General features: G+C 42.5%; 1 protein-coding gene across 6 annotated transcripts in view; it reads left to right on the top strand.

Annotated features, from left to right (window-relative positions):
* trioa (trio Rho guanine nucleotide exchange factor a) overlaps positions 1–18,625 on the top strand; it is a 73,979-nt gene that overhangs the window by 34,523 nt on the left and 20,831 nt on the right. For all 6 annotated transcript variants that reach the window (XM_023428560.2, XM_023428557.2, XM_023428556.2 and 3 more), the window contains exons 5-25: positions 74–266; positions 3,025–3,129; positions 3,419–3,615; positions 4,324–4,570; positions 5,343–5,465; positions 5,897–6,088; positions 7,832–7,963; positions 8,482–8,712; positions 9,467–9,589; positions 10,921–11,112; positions 11,760–11,929; positions 14,689–14,863; positions 15,283–15,478; positions 16,152–16,318; positions 16,405–16,524; positions 16,672–16,863; positions 16,943–17,092; positions 17,185–17,299; positions 17,900–18,015; positions 18,119–18,241; positions 18,360–18,554. In XM_023428560.2, the coding sequence (XP_023284328.1) occupies positions 74–266; positions 3,025–3,129; positions 3,419–3,615; positions 4,324–4,570; positions 5,343–5,465; positions 5,897–6,088; positions 7,832–7,963; positions 8,482–8,712; positions 9,467–9,589; positions 10,921–11,112; positions 11,760–11,929; positions 14,689–14,863; positions 15,283–15,478; positions 16,152–16,318; positions 16,405–16,524; positions 16,672–16,863; positions 16,943–17,092; positions 17,185–17,299; positions 17,900–18,015; positions 18,119–18,241; positions 18,360–18,554 (3,454 nt within the window). The remainder of the gene's footprint in view (positions 1–73; positions 267–3,024; positions 3,130–3,418; positions 3,616–4,323; positions 4,571–5,342; positions 5,466–5,896; positions 6,089–7,831; positions 7,964–8,481; positions 8,713–9,466; positions 9,590–10,920; positions 11,113–11,759; positions 11,930–14,688; positions 14,864–15,282; positions 15,479–16,151; positions 16,319–16,404; positions 16,525–16,671; positions 16,864–16,942; positions 17,093–17,184; positions 17,300–17,899; positions 18,016–18,118; positions 18,242–18,359; positions 18,555–18,625) is intronic.

Below are 18,625 nucleotides of genomic sequence, written 5' to 3'. Positions count from 1 at the left end.
CTCCTCCTCTCTTCTCTTCTCTTCTCTTTAATTCCTCCCACTCTCGCTGACCTCGATCCCTCTCCATTCCCAGCGAGGAGGTGTGTAAACATGGCTTCACGGTCATCGTTGATATGCGCGGCTCCAAGTGGGACAGCATCAAGCCTCTGCTGAAGATCCTGCAGGAGTCGTTTCCGTCCTGCATCCACGTCGCCCTCATCATCAAACCAGACAACTTCTGGCAGAAGCAGAGGACCAACTTCGGCAGCTCCAAGTTCGAATTCGAGGTGAGATGGAGGGAAAACCTTCAGGTCCTCCCCTATGCTGTGGTGCATTTGTTACAATAACAAATATTATCTACACTTTGAATTTATCAGCTGCCTTCACCTGAAAGTTGCAAACATGGAAAGGAGCAACACTTGATGCTTTATAGTCAAAGCTGCATACCAAAGAACTGATGTTTGACTGTTATTATGTAATTATATGCTGCTCAAGGACAGGCTGAATACATTTTTAGCATGCTGTAATACATTTAAAAATGCCCGCAGACATGGAGAAATTAAGTGTCCCACTTTTATATTTGGCATTTTGAAGTCATGTGTTGTAAAAATAGAAAAAAAAAAAGAAAGAAAAAAAAAAGTCAACAATTTTCCCTCAACTTGCCGTCAGCTGAGCCGCGATAACGACCGCTGTGGACCCCCCCACCCCCCAGGGCTGCTCATTGTCGGCACATTTCATTATTTCCCCTCTCCCTGCGGCTTTCGGATGCGTACATCACCAGCCAGCTGTCTACCACAGGAGAAATTTCATCACACTCAACCCAAAAAAAAAAGGGCATGCAGCGAGGATCACGAGGACGAGTGTTTGTGACGCTGTCAGTCAAGCGTTAGAACGCCTTTTCACAGCTAATTTAATGATGTATTCAGAAGAACAGGCTGATTTTTACGCTCTGGCTGCTTCATAGTTATAAACCGGAACGAAAAATGCGCAGTAATGTGCTCACGTAAAACAGTGCGTGATTTTCTGCTGAGCAAAGAATCCTCCGTGTGATTTGAAGCCTATTTCATAAATGCCGTCTAACGACGACTAGATACCAGTTCCCCACCCTCCTGTTTGATCTGTCTTTAAAGAATCTAGATTACTATGACAATGATCAGTTTCTCGTCCACAGTAGTGAAGGGTGTGTTTGTGTGAGCGCTGTCATAAACCACTGGTACAGGCCTTTTCTGTTCAGTATGTTTCTGATGCTCTGAGTTTATGTTTTCCCCTTTGGCCTCTGACTATGTCTGTGTGAGTGAACACTCTGTTGTGGAAATTGCTCTGATTGCTCACATGCTCATACACACATAGTCCCACTGTAGTCTGATGACACCGTATTGATTAATTGGTAGGAAGAATAACCAGATGCCACGGGGCGGGCTACGATTATCACCAGCTACCCTGCCTTTCCACACAGCCATTGATCGGATACATTGCATGAGCGTTTGTATGTGTGTCTGCCCTCATGCATCATTACCTGACCTCATACATGCTGTACACGCACCTTGTATATTTATATATATATATTTAAGATTTCTGAAGGTTGTGTGAACAGAAAGTTTTCATCTTGCTTTTGCTTTAAGTAAATTTGACACAGGACTTGTTGCCAGGGCTACACTTGCACCGAACGCGTGTGCGTGTGTGCAAAATGTTCCATGGCTGAATAAACTGATCCGCTACGTCCAGCAATCACACCACCAATCAGCTCTCAGCATGTACTTTATTGAGTGCTACTGCTGCAAGTGTGTGTGTGTGTGTCTGTGTGTGTGTGTTTGTCTCTGCATGTGCATCAAGGATTCTCTCCACGCTTTGTAAAAATGAAAACCGGAGGTCGGACGTGTCTCTCTCCTTCCTCTCCTCCTTCCTTCCTGTTGAATTGAGAAGGAAAGAAAGGAAGCAGTGAGCCACAGCGCAGCGAGCCGACTGCAACCTCGATTTTTGATTGTTGATGAATTGCGCGGTTCTGTGGGAGCCAAACGTTGCCCAAACCACCCTGACAAATTCTGTCTCTCTCTCTCTCTCGCACCATTCAACAGAGTACAAATCAATTAACTTGAACAACAATAGCGAACAACGTGGTATCAGTATTCTCCCCTGGCAAGAGCCACAGTGCTTTTTTACCCAAGGACAACAGTGTGTCTCTGCATTGTTTGGCCTACACAAAGCGATATAGCTATCGTTCTGTCTCCATCCATCTCTGGACATGTGTGTGGGGGTGTTGTGCGGAGGTGGCTTAGCAGAAACACAGAGGCACTGAAACCAAACAGGGAGACATTTCCTCACTGTATCTCTGAAGTTGATATTGTAATATGCAGTTGTTGTGTGGAGGGGATTTTTATTTTCATTTCACTAACGTGAAGGACAATCAAAGAGAAACTGTGCCAAGGTTTTTGAGGTGTCTGGGTTTGCAAGCCACAAAAGGCAACACAACATTTTTTTTATTGTACATTACAGTTTTTTTTTGTTGTTGTTGTTGTTTTTTTTTTTTTATAGTTGAGCTGAATTGTCCGGATGAAGAGGATAAAATGTCCCTAAGTCATTTCATTGATGTATTAAGTGATCAGTTACATGATCTTTGCAACTCAAAATCTGTGTTGCTAGTTTTTGGGAACTACGTGGTTGGTCTTGTCTTCTCTAAATAACATTTTCCACAGCACAAGAAAGCAAATAAACACAGTAGTGGGGGGGGGGGATTTTGCACTGAACAAGAATTTTGCACTGAACTGAGTGAAATTAACTTAAATCTGCTTCAATTCCTTCCCCTCCTTTTTTTTTGTAAGTTACTTTTTCCAGGCGTTTTTTTTTTTTTTTTGCCTTTAACTGCAGTGAGAGAGAGACAGGAGGGTCAGGGAGGGAGAGCAGATGAGAGGCAGCAAAGGGCCCCGGGCTGGATTCAAACCAGCTGTGGTTAGGGCTAAAGCCTTGATGTTATGAGCTCTACCAGGTGAGCTACTGGGGCGCCCTCCCTTTTCCTCTCTTTTAATATTTTCACCTTTCTTTCTTCAGACCACCATGGTGTCGTTAGAGGGCCTGACAAAGGTCGTAGACCCCTCCCAGCTGACGGCGGACTTCGATGGCAGTCTGGACTACAACCACGAAGAGTGGATAGAGGTCAGATAGCCCACCCATCCTGTCAGTCACGGCTGTCTGCCTGATCTGTAAATCTATCCTGAAATCCCTGAAATCCTCGACAACATTAAGATGCACAGTAGCCACAATCAATAAGCAGAGAACAAGACGGGAAACTAAGAGGCTAAATTTGTAAAAAAAAAAAAAAAAAAAAAAAAAAAAAAAAGGACTAATGAGAACTAGAGAACAAAATAATTATAGTCATAGTTATCTGCTTTTTAGATGCTGACTTACTGGCCGTCACTCATGTTTTTGCTGTGTTTTTGTCCAGGTGCGTGTGGCGTTTGAGGAGTTCTCCGGTCACGCCACCCAGATGCTGGCCCGACTAGAAGAGATGCAGGAAACTGTGTCAAGGAAAGATTTTCCCCAAGACCTGGAGGGAGCCAGGAGGATGATAGAAGAACATGCCACACTGAAGAAGAAAGTCATAAAAGCCCCGATAGAGGAGCTGGACACCGAAGGACAGAGGTGAGCAGACAGTGTGAGCTTTTCTTTGTTGCTGAAATGATGCCTGACGACGAGTAGAGGAAAGGCCGGAAACTTACACCACCTTCTTGCTAATGTTTCCCTATCTGCTAGGTCGTATCAAAAAGTAGCATTTATCCCTTCTTTCCTTTAGCATCTCTGTTGCTGTGCAGCCCTTTGCGTGTTTTATTTTCACTTGCTTATAGACTTTTGTGATTTTTTTATGCAAATTATTCCTTTGGTGCGCTCATTGGAAATGTCAATTTAAATTTTAAATGTTAATTCAATTCAGATCACATTACTTTTATTCGTCACATCAAGCTGCAGTTCGAGGCGAGCTGATGTGCAGACAACACACAGAAAAACTGTTCATTCACATGTATGAAACTAACAGTCTAAAACTACAAATATGATTGTGTAAAATTAAAAGAAAAAAAAAGATTAATGGCAGTGTTTGCTCCCTCAAGTCACATGCTCATCACGCATTAGTCCAAACATAATGAGTTCACAAGAATCCAAACCCTGCAAATGTGAATGTGATGGTTATTTATTGTATCTCACTTGTGCTGATGTGATATCTATCTGTGCTGTTTCTCATTTGACATATTACACACACACAAGACAAGGCAAAACTTTGCTCTTAAAGAAACTAGAGCACAGACTTGAGTAATGCAGCCCAGCCATTAAACCACATATTAAATCCACCTCCAGGTTGCTGCAGCGCATCCAGAGCAGCGAGTCCTTCTCCAACCGTAACGGCAGCGGTGGCAGCGGCGGCAGCAGCAGTAGCAGCGGCGGGGTCTGCAACGCCGACACCCAGGGCTTGTTGCCGCGGATCACCCAGCTGCTGGACAAGCTGCACTCCACCCGACAGCACCTCCACCAGGCCTGGCATGTCCGCAAGCTCCAGCTGGACCAGTGCTTCCAGCTCCGTCTGTTCGAACAGGACGCAGAGAAGGTCGGTGGATGGGGGAGAGCGGGGGTTGTCACTCAGAGTGAGCAGTGATGTAGTGGTAATCTATAACCACAGTGGGTGATCACTGAAGGGCACACAACTTCGGATAGAAACAAAAACATAATTACACCCACAGAGAAGCATTGATTTATGCTCTGTATGAATTCATGTCCTTTTTATTTTGGCCCTTGAATGGTGGCTTAAACTTAATTTCACAAATAAAACGGGAGATAAAAACTAAATAGCTTTACCCTCCACCACATCCTTAAGTGGGGGATAACATATTCAGCTACACCTAGCCTGGCTGCCACCCAGCTCAGGTGATGACAGCTGCAGCACAAAGTAGAAGGACACAGGGAGAAAAAATTCAGAGATCCATGTTTGAGTGAGTAGAATAAAATAGCAGGTTGCAGCAACAGAGAGAGCTGCAGTCTTGGATACACTGCAGTAGTAGGAGCTTGTTGCTAGGACACCATAGGCCACTAGTTGTTCTCTAGGAGAGCCTGAGAGGATACTCTTAACAGAGGCAGTCCATTTCTCTGTATTCTGGCCTGGAAAGATGACAGCTATGAGCACATTGCAGCAGTGCACAAACACACTGGGGTCTATCCACACGGCTAAGTGCCAGCTGTTTGTTTTTACCTGTTCTTGCAAATCTGTGAAAGTTAATGGGGCACCCGTACCTTGTGTGTACATGTTTTCATTTGGCTGGCTAACCGCTAACCTTTCTCTGTGTGTCTGTATGTCTGTCTGTTCCGTCATCCCCATGCCTCAGATGTTTGACTGGATCATGCACAACAAGGGTTTGTTCCTGGCAGGCTACACAGAGATCGGCAACAACCACCCCCACGCTATAGAGCTGCAAACCCAGCACAACCACTTCGCTATGAACTGCATGGTAAGACAGACACACGCGCATGGTGGTAATGCTTTTCAGTCCACTAGGACGATCAAGTTCATGCCCTGCACTATATTATCATACGGTTACTGCACTTAGCGTCAACCTCCAGTACTGTGTTTGGGTGTTTAGAGCTGCCTCTGCTTTCTGCGTGTTAGCAGCAGCACAACCAGGTATTAAGTAATCCTATTCTTTATCTACAGCCAGCCTTACATAACCATTATGAAACTGTTGTGTTAGTGTCAGCGGATGAGAGTGCGACAGCCTGATAGCCCCTCGCCTCACTCCCTCCTCCTCTTTTGCTTTTACAGAGCTCAGTTTCATCCTTTCCTCGAGCCTGTCACCTTCTCTGTCTGATATTTCTTCTTCTACAACTCCTCTTTTTGAATCCCTTCTCACTCATTTCTTCTTTTCTGTCTCCTGCTGTGCAGAATGTGTACGTGAATATCAACCGCATCATGTCAGTTGGTAACCGGCTGCTGGAGTCGGGTCACTACGCCTCCCAGCAGATCAAGCAGATCTCAGGCCAGCTGGAGCAGGAGTGGAAGGCCTTCGCTGCAGCACTGGATGAACGCAGCACGCTGCTGGAGATGTCTGCTAGTTTCCACCAGAAATGTGACCAGGTGGGTTCAACACAAATGTGCCAACACAGATGTAAGGCTGCAACTGAAGATTATTATAATTATGAATTGAGCACATATTCAGCAGTTGAACCGTTTCATTCTTTAACTATCAGAGAATGTCCATTAAGAGCCCAAAGCGACATTTTTAAATTGCTTGCATTGCTTATTTTCAGTTTACTAACATATAAGACAGAGAAGTGCAGGAAATCTTCTCACTGGAGAGGCTGGCCTCAGGAAATGTTTTTGGCATTTTCCCTTTAAAAATGACTAAAACAGACAGGACACGTGTTAGGATCCACCAGGAGGAGCTGAAAAATGTTGGATGGATGGAAATGACTTTAACAATTATTAAGTAATCAAAATTTATGCTGATGAATCATCTCCCAGTCTTTTTAGCTCCACACAGACGTTTGGTTTCTAGTGAATATATCAAGAATTTCCAATCAAGAATGACAAAGACTTTTATTTTGAAGTCATGATGATGTGTTATACATATGCAAAGGGTCTGTAGTATCTTTTTTTTATTATTATTATTATTATTATTATTAACCATATTAAAATCTCATAGAAAATCAATCCCAGTCAACAGTTTCATGCACAGAGCTGCAGAAACAAACTATCTTCTTTTCATTGTCTCATTGTTGTGTTTTATCTCATATTTAAGAACAATGAAACTAATCTAAACTTTGTAACTGCTCTGGAATATCTCGCCTGTAGTTTAGTTTTACTAATTAAACAAAACTCACTCAGCTCTTATATTGATTTGACATTGAGTTTAGATTTCCCAAGTCAGGGCTTGGTGGGAACTGGACTCGGTAAAACCCACAGTGATGTAGCTTTGGAACCCGCTGAGGTGTTGACCTTCACTGTGCTTATGGATGCACACGGACACACATGGCACACCCTTTCCGGGTTGTAAAATACCCATTTGGCTTCATTAAATCTATAAAAGCCTCACATGTGCATTGCATTAACATATATTTACATAAACATATGCACAATGTAAGTAAAGCATTTGTTATCTGCTGTTTATTCCTGTCTGTGCTCATTAGTCGGACCACTATGGAATGATTCATGGGCTGAAAAAGCACACAAGCAGAATCCCAACGAGGGAACATGGGTGGTACGACTTTTCCGACCTGGAATATTGCCGTCATCAGACCAGCCTTTCATGCTTGTGAGCCGAAATAGGAACAGCTTCTTTTTTTTTTTTCTTTTTTTTTCCAGAGGTTTCACCCCAACCTTTTCTTTTCTACACATACAGAGAAGCTTGTTTTAAAGCTTTGTTCTACTCCTGTATCTCATTCCAGCTATCATGGGAAAGATGTTTAAAAGGCAATAATGAGATGGAAATCACTTCGACGTTTTGATATTTCTTTGAGATTAGACTTACTGATTGTTTTTGTTTCCCTTCCCTCCCACGGGGGGGTAGAGACAGTTCTTGGAAGTCACCAAAGGCCAATAAACAGCACATTCAGCCATAGATAATTCCTCTGAAAAAGTCTTAAGAGAGCTCATACCCACACGCAAAGACATTCCTGTATGTTTAAGTCCAGGAATAGTAAAGAAAATGCTCCCTTAGGCGAATTCATGCACGTCGAGGTATGCCTGACTAACATGTGACTCCTGGGAAGAGCACAAGGATGTATACAGCACCACCGTCTGATGATGCGTCTATGTGAAATGCTTTATATCCGAGGAACAGTTTGTGTTAATGTGAGTGTGCGGTTCTTTCCCCGGCAGTACATGAGTAACGTGGACTCATGGTGTAAAGCGTGCGGCGAGGTGGATTTGCCATCTGAGCTACAAGACCTGGAAGACGCTATTCACCATCACCAAGGCCTGTACGAACACATCACTGCTGCTTACTCTGAGGTAACATCACACTTAATACCTATATAGATATAAAATATGCAAAATGAATGAAGTCAGCATGTGTCCATAGCATTGGGATCTGCAGCAATGCCTTTAAATTCATGACAGAACTTGAGTTGAACATTTGAAACATTTGCAATAATGTCCTTGATACTTAAGTTTCAAAACACTGCAGTTACATTTACTGTGTTATTAGAATATAATTCACACACAACTTCTCTCTGTTAGTGGAAAATAAACTTTTAAAATTAAGTTTCCTTTCACAGTCTCTGACAAAATGCATCTTCATTTTGCATCGTCAAAATAAAAGTTTTTTCCAGTCAAATTCTGCAAAGTTCAACAAATTTAATTTAAAATAAATGACTACTTTTACGCTAACAGTATTACTGCACGGTGCAAGATATCACTTCTCAGTGTATTCCTCACTATTTCTGCAGCTGTTGTAGCTTAAGTCAGATACCTGTTCATACCTCTCATCTCTGTGTATTATAAGAATGCAATCAATTTTCTAACCTCAGGTGAGCCAAGATGGCAAAGCCCTGTTGGACAAATTACAGCGACCTTTGACCCCAGGGAGCGCTGATTCACTGACAGCATCAGCAAACTACTCAAAAGCGGTGCACCACGTCCTGGACATCATCCACGAGGTGCTTCACCACCAGAGACAGCTGGAAAACATCTGGCAGCACCGCAAAGTGCGGCTGCACCAACGTCTTCAGCTCTGCGTCTTTCAGCAGGACGTCCAACAGGTACACGCACACACGCACACACACACGTACACACACACACACACACACACACATATACTGTGTATATGTTTTTGTTTATATGCATGCACACATTTGTTCAAACGCGTGATAATTCAAGGACCAAACTGCTGCCAGGTTTTTTCAGCATAACATGAGAGGGTCAGACAGTAATTTGAAAATAGCAGGGTAGCTTACTGGGTAGAAGGATTGTACTCTTAATAGAGGGTTTGATCCCAGCAGCAGCCATGTTTCCTATCAAAATGTCCTTGAGCAAGTTGCTGGAACCTTACGTCTGCACTCATCATGCCTTCCTGTGGAAAGGAACACTGGATAAATGCCTGAAATGTAAATGTTTTCTGCATAATAAAGGCCTGAAAACAAGCATAATGAGCATGCCATAATCAAATGGTCCAATATGATAATACAGTTGCTTACTGTCCAAAAATCCTGGGCATTCCTAAGAATGTTGCCATGGCAACTGTTGCCACGGCAATTGAATTGGGTCATATGTCCATGCAGATGCTGTTCATCTATTAATGCTGTGAAGGACTTAGAGAAGGGAGATGAGTGTGAGGAGAAAGGCTCAGTGCAACGCCTCCTGTAATACTGATCATTGTTTCGGTCATTCCTCCTCCTCTTTAACACTCTTTTGATTATCACTTGTGGCTCAACTGCCACTATCAGAGTGCCCCCTTGTGGCTGCCTGTTTTCCAGTGTGTGTCTAACTTTGTGGACCTGTGGTCTCGCTGCACAGGTGCTGGACTGGATAGAAAACCATGGTGAGGCCTTCCTCAGCAAACACACAGGTGTGGGAAAGTCCCTGCACCGAGCCCGAGCTCTGCAGAAACGACATGAAGACTTTGAGGAAGTTGCACAGGTAGATCAGTTCCATTTCTATTTCTGTCACTCTCTGTTAGGGCCACGCTGTTTATAGTGGTTTACTATTATCCTATAATATCAGACAGGTATCAGTATGTGTTTTTTTTATTCAGTTTTAAAATCTTAAAATTTTAAGCGAGTTTGTGTTTTCCCCTTTTTATCAATTCAGTTAATTGTGGAGTAGCATGATGTTTTTAGGCAATTATATTTCAAAGCAAGGCTGTGTAACTTTTGAAGGAAGAAATAAGACATTTGTCTTCTTATAAATGAAAAGTTGTATTCATTAGCAGTAAAATGCGGCCTTGTTCAGTTCAATAAACACAGGGGCTTTTTTCTGCTTTCATGGTCTGATAGCTCGTGGCTAGTCTTAGCTAATGTTAGCTAAACAACTAGCCAAAACTTATTAGCTAATGTTTCATGATGTTAGCATAGACAGATAGACATTGCTGAGTAGTTCACTGACTCTTTATTCTCTATTTGTGCTGCTGTTTTAACATTAAATTATTCCATAAATGTCACATGTAGCTGTAGTAGCTGCTTTTAAGATAAAGTTACACAGGCTTGCTAGCTGTTTCCCCAAAACCTGCCTGAAATGCCAGGCAGCTCAACACATGACTTTTTAGATTTACATTATGGTCTAAAGGCTGTGTTAGCTGTAACTCCTACCACAACAATTCAGAGGGAATTATTTTACTCTTTTTCTGCTACATTTATTTGATAGTTTTAGTAACTAGTTATTTTACAGATTACAAATTTACATACCAAACATATGACGGGTGCATAAAATGTAATGCACTGTCAGAGATTAAACTGCTCAACAATATATAAAATGGTTCAGCTTCACCTCCACCAGCTACAACAGTAAATCGGTACTTACATATTAATGCATCAGTAATAATATTCCAATAATATCATATATAACTTTACTTCTAATGAAGTGGTCTTATATTGCATTATTGCTACTTTAAGACAATTTCCTCCAGAGCTGTGTATAGAATACTTGCCCAGAAAGTCAGCAGAAAATATGAATATCAGCCTTTTGATATCCCACCTTTAATATAACATTTGTTTCTGCAGAATCTTTCTCTTCCTCTTTATATCACCTTCACCCACACTCTCTCTCTATTTCCTCTCAGTATTTATCTCTGCTCAGCTCTGCTATCACTGACTCTATCAGTGTTTGTGTCTTCTGCATATCCTGTTTTTCATTCTCTCTGTGCCTCTGCTGTGTCTCTCTGCCCATCCTCAAAATATAATATATTTTTGCTTGCATTACATTGTCTTCCTGGGCCAATCCATCTCTGCCTTTGTCCCCCATCCTCGGTGTAGAACACGTACACCAATGCAGACAAGCTGCTGGAGGCGGCCGAGCAGCTGGCCCAGACGGGAGAGTGTGACCCAGAGGAGATTTACCAGGCCGCCCACCAGCTCGAAGACAGAATCCAAGACTTTGTTCGCCGCGTGGAGCAGCGCAAAGTCCTGCTGGACATGTCTGTCGCCTTCCACACGCACGTCAAAGAGGTAGGCAGGGAGGATGACATAATGCTGAAGTGGATGGTGGGCTGTGTGTTTGTGTGGATGAGAGCTTTCACAGAGCTCTCTGAGCAAGAGGGAAATAATAACCAGATAAAATGGAATATGTGTTTTGTTTGATTTTCTTCCAGTCACATAGACATGGACACTTATTAAAACTGAGAACATTTGCCTAAAGTTCTCACCTTTTTAAAAGAGGAAAATGTATGATTAGATTTAGGTTAAGGTGAAGGTCAAGTGTTGGCTGGTAATAAAGTTTTAGGCAAGGGGTTAAGAACTGATGGAAGTCAGTGGACCATCAATAAACATCTTTCGTAAATATGAAAGCAATGGAAAATGCATGTAACTGGTTGTTTACGTGTTACGGTGCAGCCACAGTGTGATTTTTGTGTTTATTCTGTGTCCAGACAGAGAGGTGCAGTCTAATGTTGGCTTCAATGCACAGTCCATCAAACGACGACGATGTACTGCATTTTTCTAAATGATAAAAACGAGATTTCACACAAGCCTACCTAAATTAAATATGTATGACACTTACAGAAACGTTCATAGCATGGTGCAGGAACACTCTGTGCTGTCAACTGATTGAAGTTAAAAAAATAAATAAAAAAATTCTAATACCTGTCCCCCTGTAGCTCTGGACATGGCTGGAGGAGCTTCAGAAGGAGCTGCTGGATGACGTTTACGCAGAGTCTGTGGAGGCTGTCCAAGATCTGATCAAACGCTTCGGCCAGCAGCAGCAGACAACGCTGCAGGTCACCGTCAACGTCATTAAGGAGGGAGAGGATCTCATCCAGCAGCTCAGGTAAAGAGTAATCCACCTTACTAACGATTAAACCAGAGCGAAGCATTAAGGAGTGGCTTTCTGTCAAAAGCAAATGAGAGGCATATAGAGTGGAGTCTATTGAGATTACTTATTTTGTACTTTTAATCAAGCTCCCGAGGTCACTCTTCAGCTATATTTCTGTTTTCACAGTCGACACATTCTTCTTCTATGTGCGGTAACAGTCCATATTTTTTTTAATTCTGAAGCAAAATAAAAAAAACTACAAAGAAGTAAACATGAAAGGCTTAAACTGGTATTCCCCCTCTAACAGTGATGTGAAACCAGGTTAAATTTCAGCTGTATTGAGACTCTGAAGGCAACCTGAAGCCATCTGCAAATCTAGACACCATCGAGTAAAAACCAACAAACCGACCCAAACTGATCATTTATATCATCTAAACTACAAGTAACGAAAGAGGCCAGCAGCAGCGACAGAAAACAAGATACCAGTGCTCATGTTGTGGCCAGCAGAAGATTAGTAGTAACTCTCTGAACAAATTAGTGGAGAAAAAATGTAAATGAAAAACTTTTTTGCTTGCTTAATCAACTTTTAGTCTTTGTGTCACTGAATATTGATATTGAATAGAGCTTTGGCAGGGTGTTTAAGACATGCACAGATTTGGATTTAATGTGTAAACAGTGAAAAGAGCTAAATATATGCAATGAAACAGTCTGTCAGTGTAATTTTGAAAAGACAGAAATGAGATGCTTGAAAACCAAAAAACAGAAAACTGAGAGGATGGGAGAAGGTGTTGGAGAGGTGGATGCAGTTGACCCTCATTCTCCAACTCTATTTTTAAACAGAGGATGTTCCAGTCCCTCTTCTTCCTCCCTCTTCATCCACCCCCCCTTTTCTTTCTCTCCTTCTCTCTTTCTCTGTTTTCCTCTTTCTCTCCATCCCTCTCTCTCCCTGGTGTATTGGCTCCACTGTGAATTCTTACATAAGTCTGCTTTTATAAGCGCATATCTAATTGTGTGACAGTCTGCCCAGGAGGCAACTGTAACTCTACACACCTTTCACTTGTGTGTGTGTGTGTGTGTGTGTGTGTGAGAGAGAGTGACTGTACTGTACGTGTGCACACGTGCGTTCATGAATGTGCATTTGGGTGTTGGAGTGCATCTGTCACGCCGATTAATCAACCTGAAGCCAATCAGAATCCGTCTGACCTTCGCTGTCTTTGCCTGCTTATATTTTGCCCCTCGCAGGCCTCACTGGCGTCTGTGTGTTCACTGCTCATGCGTCATGCAGGTGTGCGTCTGTCGGGCTGATGAATCAGAATCTGTTCGACTTGTTTCACTTTGCACTCTTGAGACTTTGTGGTGCATATTGTGTGGACCGGAGTAAGATCCAATTATCAGCCATACCCTGTTAGTCTCCTCCAGTATGATCAATATGATGTGTTGTACTTTGTTTGTTTTGAACGATGCCGCTGATCAGTGTTACTCTGATTGTCTTTTTAGGATGAAACGATTCTGCTGCAACACTTTGACTGAATTTCAGTTTTTATTTTTGTTTATTCATTAAATCACCTTTCACACTGGATGTGAAAATATAATCATCATTTGTGTTATATGTTTATTTAAAATGTACACAAAATATATATGAGTATGAGATATATGAAACAGGACTTAGAAAAAACATATAAAATAAAACAATGAACAAGCAACAGCATCTAATACCTGGAATACCAAAATGAAATCCATTCAATAAAAGTGATATGTATCTACAAGAGGATTCCTCCAGACACAAGAGATATTTATGATATAAGAATAGATGGGAATTAGAGGTAAATGCTATAATAAAAAAAATGTCGTCTAACAGGAGATTTTTGCTCATATTTTTGAAGCTGTCCCAAATGGCATCTTTTTTGAGACGGTGAAGGCTGAAATAAAAATCAGTCCTAAATATAGACATATGTTTTCGAACCCTCTGACCCTGTTCTAGGGAAATATTCTACAGACATGTTGGATAAAAATAAAAATGACATGCTCAGAGGTCTGGTTCTAATAGACAATAAACAAACTCTACCAAACTCTGAAGCCGTGGAAGCAAAGGTTTAAAGATTCAGATTTCATGAGTAATATTACAGCTAGAGATGGATGCTTACTTTGAAAGATGTGTGTAATAATGTAAATTAAAATGTAATTATAAATGTAGACACAAATTAGGTGGCTAAGTTTCTGCCTAATCTTTGAATGTGTCAAAGTGTGTTAGGAAAGTTATGACTAAATATCTAATGTCTATATGTTGATATTTGTTGATACAGTATTTTAGCACAGTACACATCTATAGTCACTTATAGCATTGTTTTATACATTGGTATTATTTCCTTCTTTAACCCATGTTTCTTTTAGATGTAAGAGAGCAGAATGGTGAACACTCTGTATTTGTTTTTTTAGTTAAATTAAAAAAAAAAAAAAAAGGAACTTAAATATATATCAACCAGGTTTTTAAATCACAACCTAAAAAGCCAAAATTAAGTTTTGAAATTAAAATTTTTAAGGTTATATTCGGTTATTTTTCTTCACAGATTTAATTTCATCAGCCATTCTTCTCTAATCTGCTGGTTTGCTATATTACAGCTAAATCAGCCACTGCAGGCTGAGCTATGCAGCAATTTTAAGAGCAGCTAAGTCCACTTGGCATCAAGCCCGAAAGTATCTTTATAGCTGTTTTTATTAAAGTGCACTGCTCTGCCTCTCACAGCTTATTTCTTAATTGTGTGTTTCTGTTCCAGGGACTCGGCCATCTCAAGCAACAAGACGCCCCACAACAGCTCCATCAACCACATCGAGAGCGTCCTGCAGCAGCTGGACGAGGCCCAGGCCCAGATGGAGGAACTCTTTCAGGAGAGGAAGATCAAACTGGAGCTCTTCCTGCAGCTCCGCATCTTCGAAAGGGATGCCATTGACGTGAGTCTGCTTGGGATGAGGGGCGTGTGTGTGTGTGTTTAAGTGACTGGTGTTGAAACTAAGACATTTTGAGCAGACCACTGAGCTAGGTGCAAGGTCAGAAAGCAGAATCTAAAGAAATGAAAATAATCTTCCATTCAGACCTGATGTTTTGATATCATATGATATCAGTGTGTTGTGTCGTATGATATCAAGTGTTATCAAATGCATTGTCCCTATGCAAAACTGAGCTCTCTAAGGCTTCATTCTCAGTTTGTGACAATCACACCCTCCACAAGAAAGCTTAATGACTTTTCAGTGACTATAGGTATTGTTTAAAAAATGTTTTTAAATCAATTCCGTTTCCTTACAGCATTGTACATAAATATTCAAGGTGTGTGCGACCTCTGACAAATACAATCTTTTTGTCCTTCCCTCAGATCATCTCTGACCTGGAGTCTTGGAACGAGGAGCTGACGGGTCAAATGAATGATTTTGACACGGAGGACCTGACGCTGGCCGAGCAGCGGCTGCAGCACCACGCTGACAAGGCTCTGACCATGAACAACCTCACCTTTGATGTCATCCACCAGGGACAGGAGCTGCTGCAGTACGTCAATGAAGTCCAGGCCTCTGGTGAGTACACACCCCCAACACTCTGTAATGCAGTTACAATGCCATCCATGGTAGCCACCGGTGTTTTAAAAAGAACAAATCATTGTCAGAAAGCAGTTTTAAAAAGAACAAACTTCAGTCTTAAGTTATATGAGCTGTTGTGCATCTGCCCTCTTGTGACACTGCCCTGTCAGAATCTATTATATCTCAAGTGTCATGTGAGGTATGAAGTGGTGAAGTGAAGAGATGTTTGACTGTCATCTGCCTGCCACATCAGTCATCAGTCATCATCCAGCTGAGGGTTAAAACAGGATACAGCTCATGTTCACTGTTGCTGCACAGATTTCTGTGTTGGCTACATTAGTTTAATATTGATAGTGTGTAGGTGTCTTGGGTCGGATTCGGTCAGTGTTTGTGATGAGAGGCGCCCACTCGCTAACCATAATAACTCACCTGTGATCTCACATGCTAATAGGTGCTCTCTAAAACCGCACAAGGAATGGTTACATCACGTCACGTGTATCGGAGCATACTGATGATATTATTCACAGAGGAGTTATTAGAATGGGTCAAAGTAATTCAAGTTCATTTGCAAGATTCATGGCAGAAGTTTGACAGAACTGCAGCTAGCATAGATACAGGTCTGCTGTGTGTATCCATCCAGAGCTAATGTGATTGTGTGTCCGTCCCGCAGGGGTGGAGCTCCTGTGTGACCGGGATGTCGACATGGCCACGAGAGTTCAGGACCTGCTGGAGTTCCTCCATGAAAAACAGCAAGAGCTGGACTTAGCCGCTGAGCAGCACCGCAGGCATCTGGAGCAGTGCGTCCAGCTGAGACACCTGCAGGCTGAAGTCAAACAGGTAGCGCCACCTGCAGGCCAAGATGTTGCAACTACAGTATACTAGGATATATATCGACATTATTACAGCTTCCATTGTTTTTCCAGGTTCTGGGTTGGATTCGTAATGGCGAGTCAATGCTAAACGCTGGTCTAATAACAGCCAGCTCCCTGCAGGAGGCCGAACAATTGCAGAGAGAGCATGAACAGTTTCAACATGCCATTGAGGTGAGACAGTGTTTGTTTGTCCCATCAGTTTCTCCCTCAGTTTTGTTTTCTGTCCAAAGTCTGAAGCTGGATTTCATTTTGTTAATTGCTCATTATTTGTTGGTAATTCTAACCTCCTCCTTTCTCCACCTTTTGCCTTCTCTACAGAAAACCCACCAGAGTGCTCTGCAGGTTCAGCAGAAGGCAGAGGCTCTGCTCCAGGCCAACCACTACGACATGGACCTGATCAGAGACTGTGCCGAGAGCGTGGCCTCCCATTGGCAGCAGCTCATGCTGAAGATGGAGGACAGACTCAAGCTGGTCAACGCCTCTGTGGCCTTTTACAAGACATCTGAACAGGTAGGAGACCACACTCAATACCACAAAAACACAATTCAGTGTTTCTCAGACGACTGACTGAGTGTGTTTGTGGGCTCAGGTGTGCAGTGTGTTGGAGAGCCTGGAGCAGGAGTACAAGAGAGAGGAGGACTGGTGCGGAGGAGCCGACAAACTGGGACCCAACTGTGAAACAGACCATGTCACCCCCATGATCAGTAAACACCTGGAGCAGAAGGAGGCCTTCCTCAAGGTAGCGCACATACACACACAAAGTCAGCATCAAACCGAAGCAAAGTTTCAAGTTGCATGTCTAATTACAGTGTGTGTTAATCTTTGAATCAGGCATGCACTCTGGCCAGAAGAAATGCAGATGTCTTTCTCAAGTACATGCACAGGAACAGTGTCAACATGCCTGGGATGCTGAGCCACGTCAAAGCACCAGAACAGCAGGTTAAAAGTGAGTGTCAGAAAACGCATTGAACATTTACCTCAGCTGTAACACCTGAACTGAGAGTGTGTGAAAACCAGTTGGCAGGCGAGCAGAGAGGTCCCAACAGGTACGTTACAGATAAATGGTTGGAAAAAAAAAAAAACAACAAGAAGTAATAATGAGTAATACAAAACTCTTCTGTCAGTGGTTCTAAAAGTGGGGTCCGGGGACCCCAGCAAAAATATCCTACCCAAGTGGAGCCCTGCATCCAGTGATAGTTGTGCCTATGCTACTTCAAAAGCAATGCATATGAATGATAGTAGAGAGTAGTTTTTGTTAATTTATAAAATCAAAATATATCACAGCAGAGTAACTATTCATTAATTATTCAATCAGTTATTATATGACACTTAACCACTGTACATATTACCACTTTTTGTAATGTTAGTGAACATGACTGATAACATATTTCAGTATCTTCTGTCTTCAGTACTTCTTCTCTTGCCGACATCCAAAGGCAGAAAAGCTCTTGAACAGATCTGGGTTCTTGTTGGGTATTGCCTGTGTGCAAGTTATGTTGCTGAATGTCTGAATTCTGAGTGTTTTCTGTGATTCTCTCGTGTTCAGACATCCTCAACGAGCTACTGCAGAGAGAGAATCGTGTTCTCCACTTCTGGACCATGAGGAAACGACGGCTGGACCAGTGTCAACAGTATGTGGTGTTTGAACGCAGCGCCAAACAGGTACAAAAAAACAAAAACAAAAGATGAACACATAATTCAGTTTAGGTTGAAACAAGACAGAAAGTAAACACTTCCACTGTCTGTATCCTTTGTGTGTGTTTAGGCTCTGGAGTGGATTCACGACACTGGGGAGTTTTACCTGTCCACACACACCTCCACTGGCTCGAGTATCCACCACACACAGGAACTGCTGAAGGAGCATGAGGACTTCCACATCACAGCCAAGGTTAGGCTCACACACAGACACACACACACACACACACACACACACACAAAGAATCATGTTAATGTGTGTATACGTGTGCATACATGTAACACTCTCTCTCTCTGGTCCTTTTCTTCAGCAAACTAAGGAGCGTGTGAAGCTGCTGATCCAGTTGGCCGACGGCTTCTGCGAGAAAGGCCACAGTCACGCCGGCGAGATCAAAAAATGGGTGACGGCTGTGGACAAACGGTACCGAGACTTCTCCCTGCGCATGGACAAGTACCGCTGCAGCCTGGAGAAAGCCCTGGGCATCTCCTCGGACTCTAACAAGGCAGTAAGTGGCCGTGTGCTTCGTCAGGAGTTTACATGTGCAGAACACTGGCCAATCCACGCTCTCACTTCTGT

Source organism: Seriola lalandi, unplaced genomic scaffold (assembly GCF_002814215.2).
Source record: "Seriola lalandi dorsalis isolate HSWRI2012SDOR001 ecotype SW California unplaced genomic scaffold, Sedor1 jcf7180002054879, whole genome shotgun sequence".
Classification (NCBI taxonomy): domain Eukaryota; kingdom Metazoa; phylum Chordata; class Actinopteri; order Carangiformes; family Carangidae; genus Seriola; species Seriola lalandi.
The sequence above is the reverse complement of the archived record's forward strand: the minus strand, read 5'-3'. Positions and strand labels throughout refer to the sequence as shown.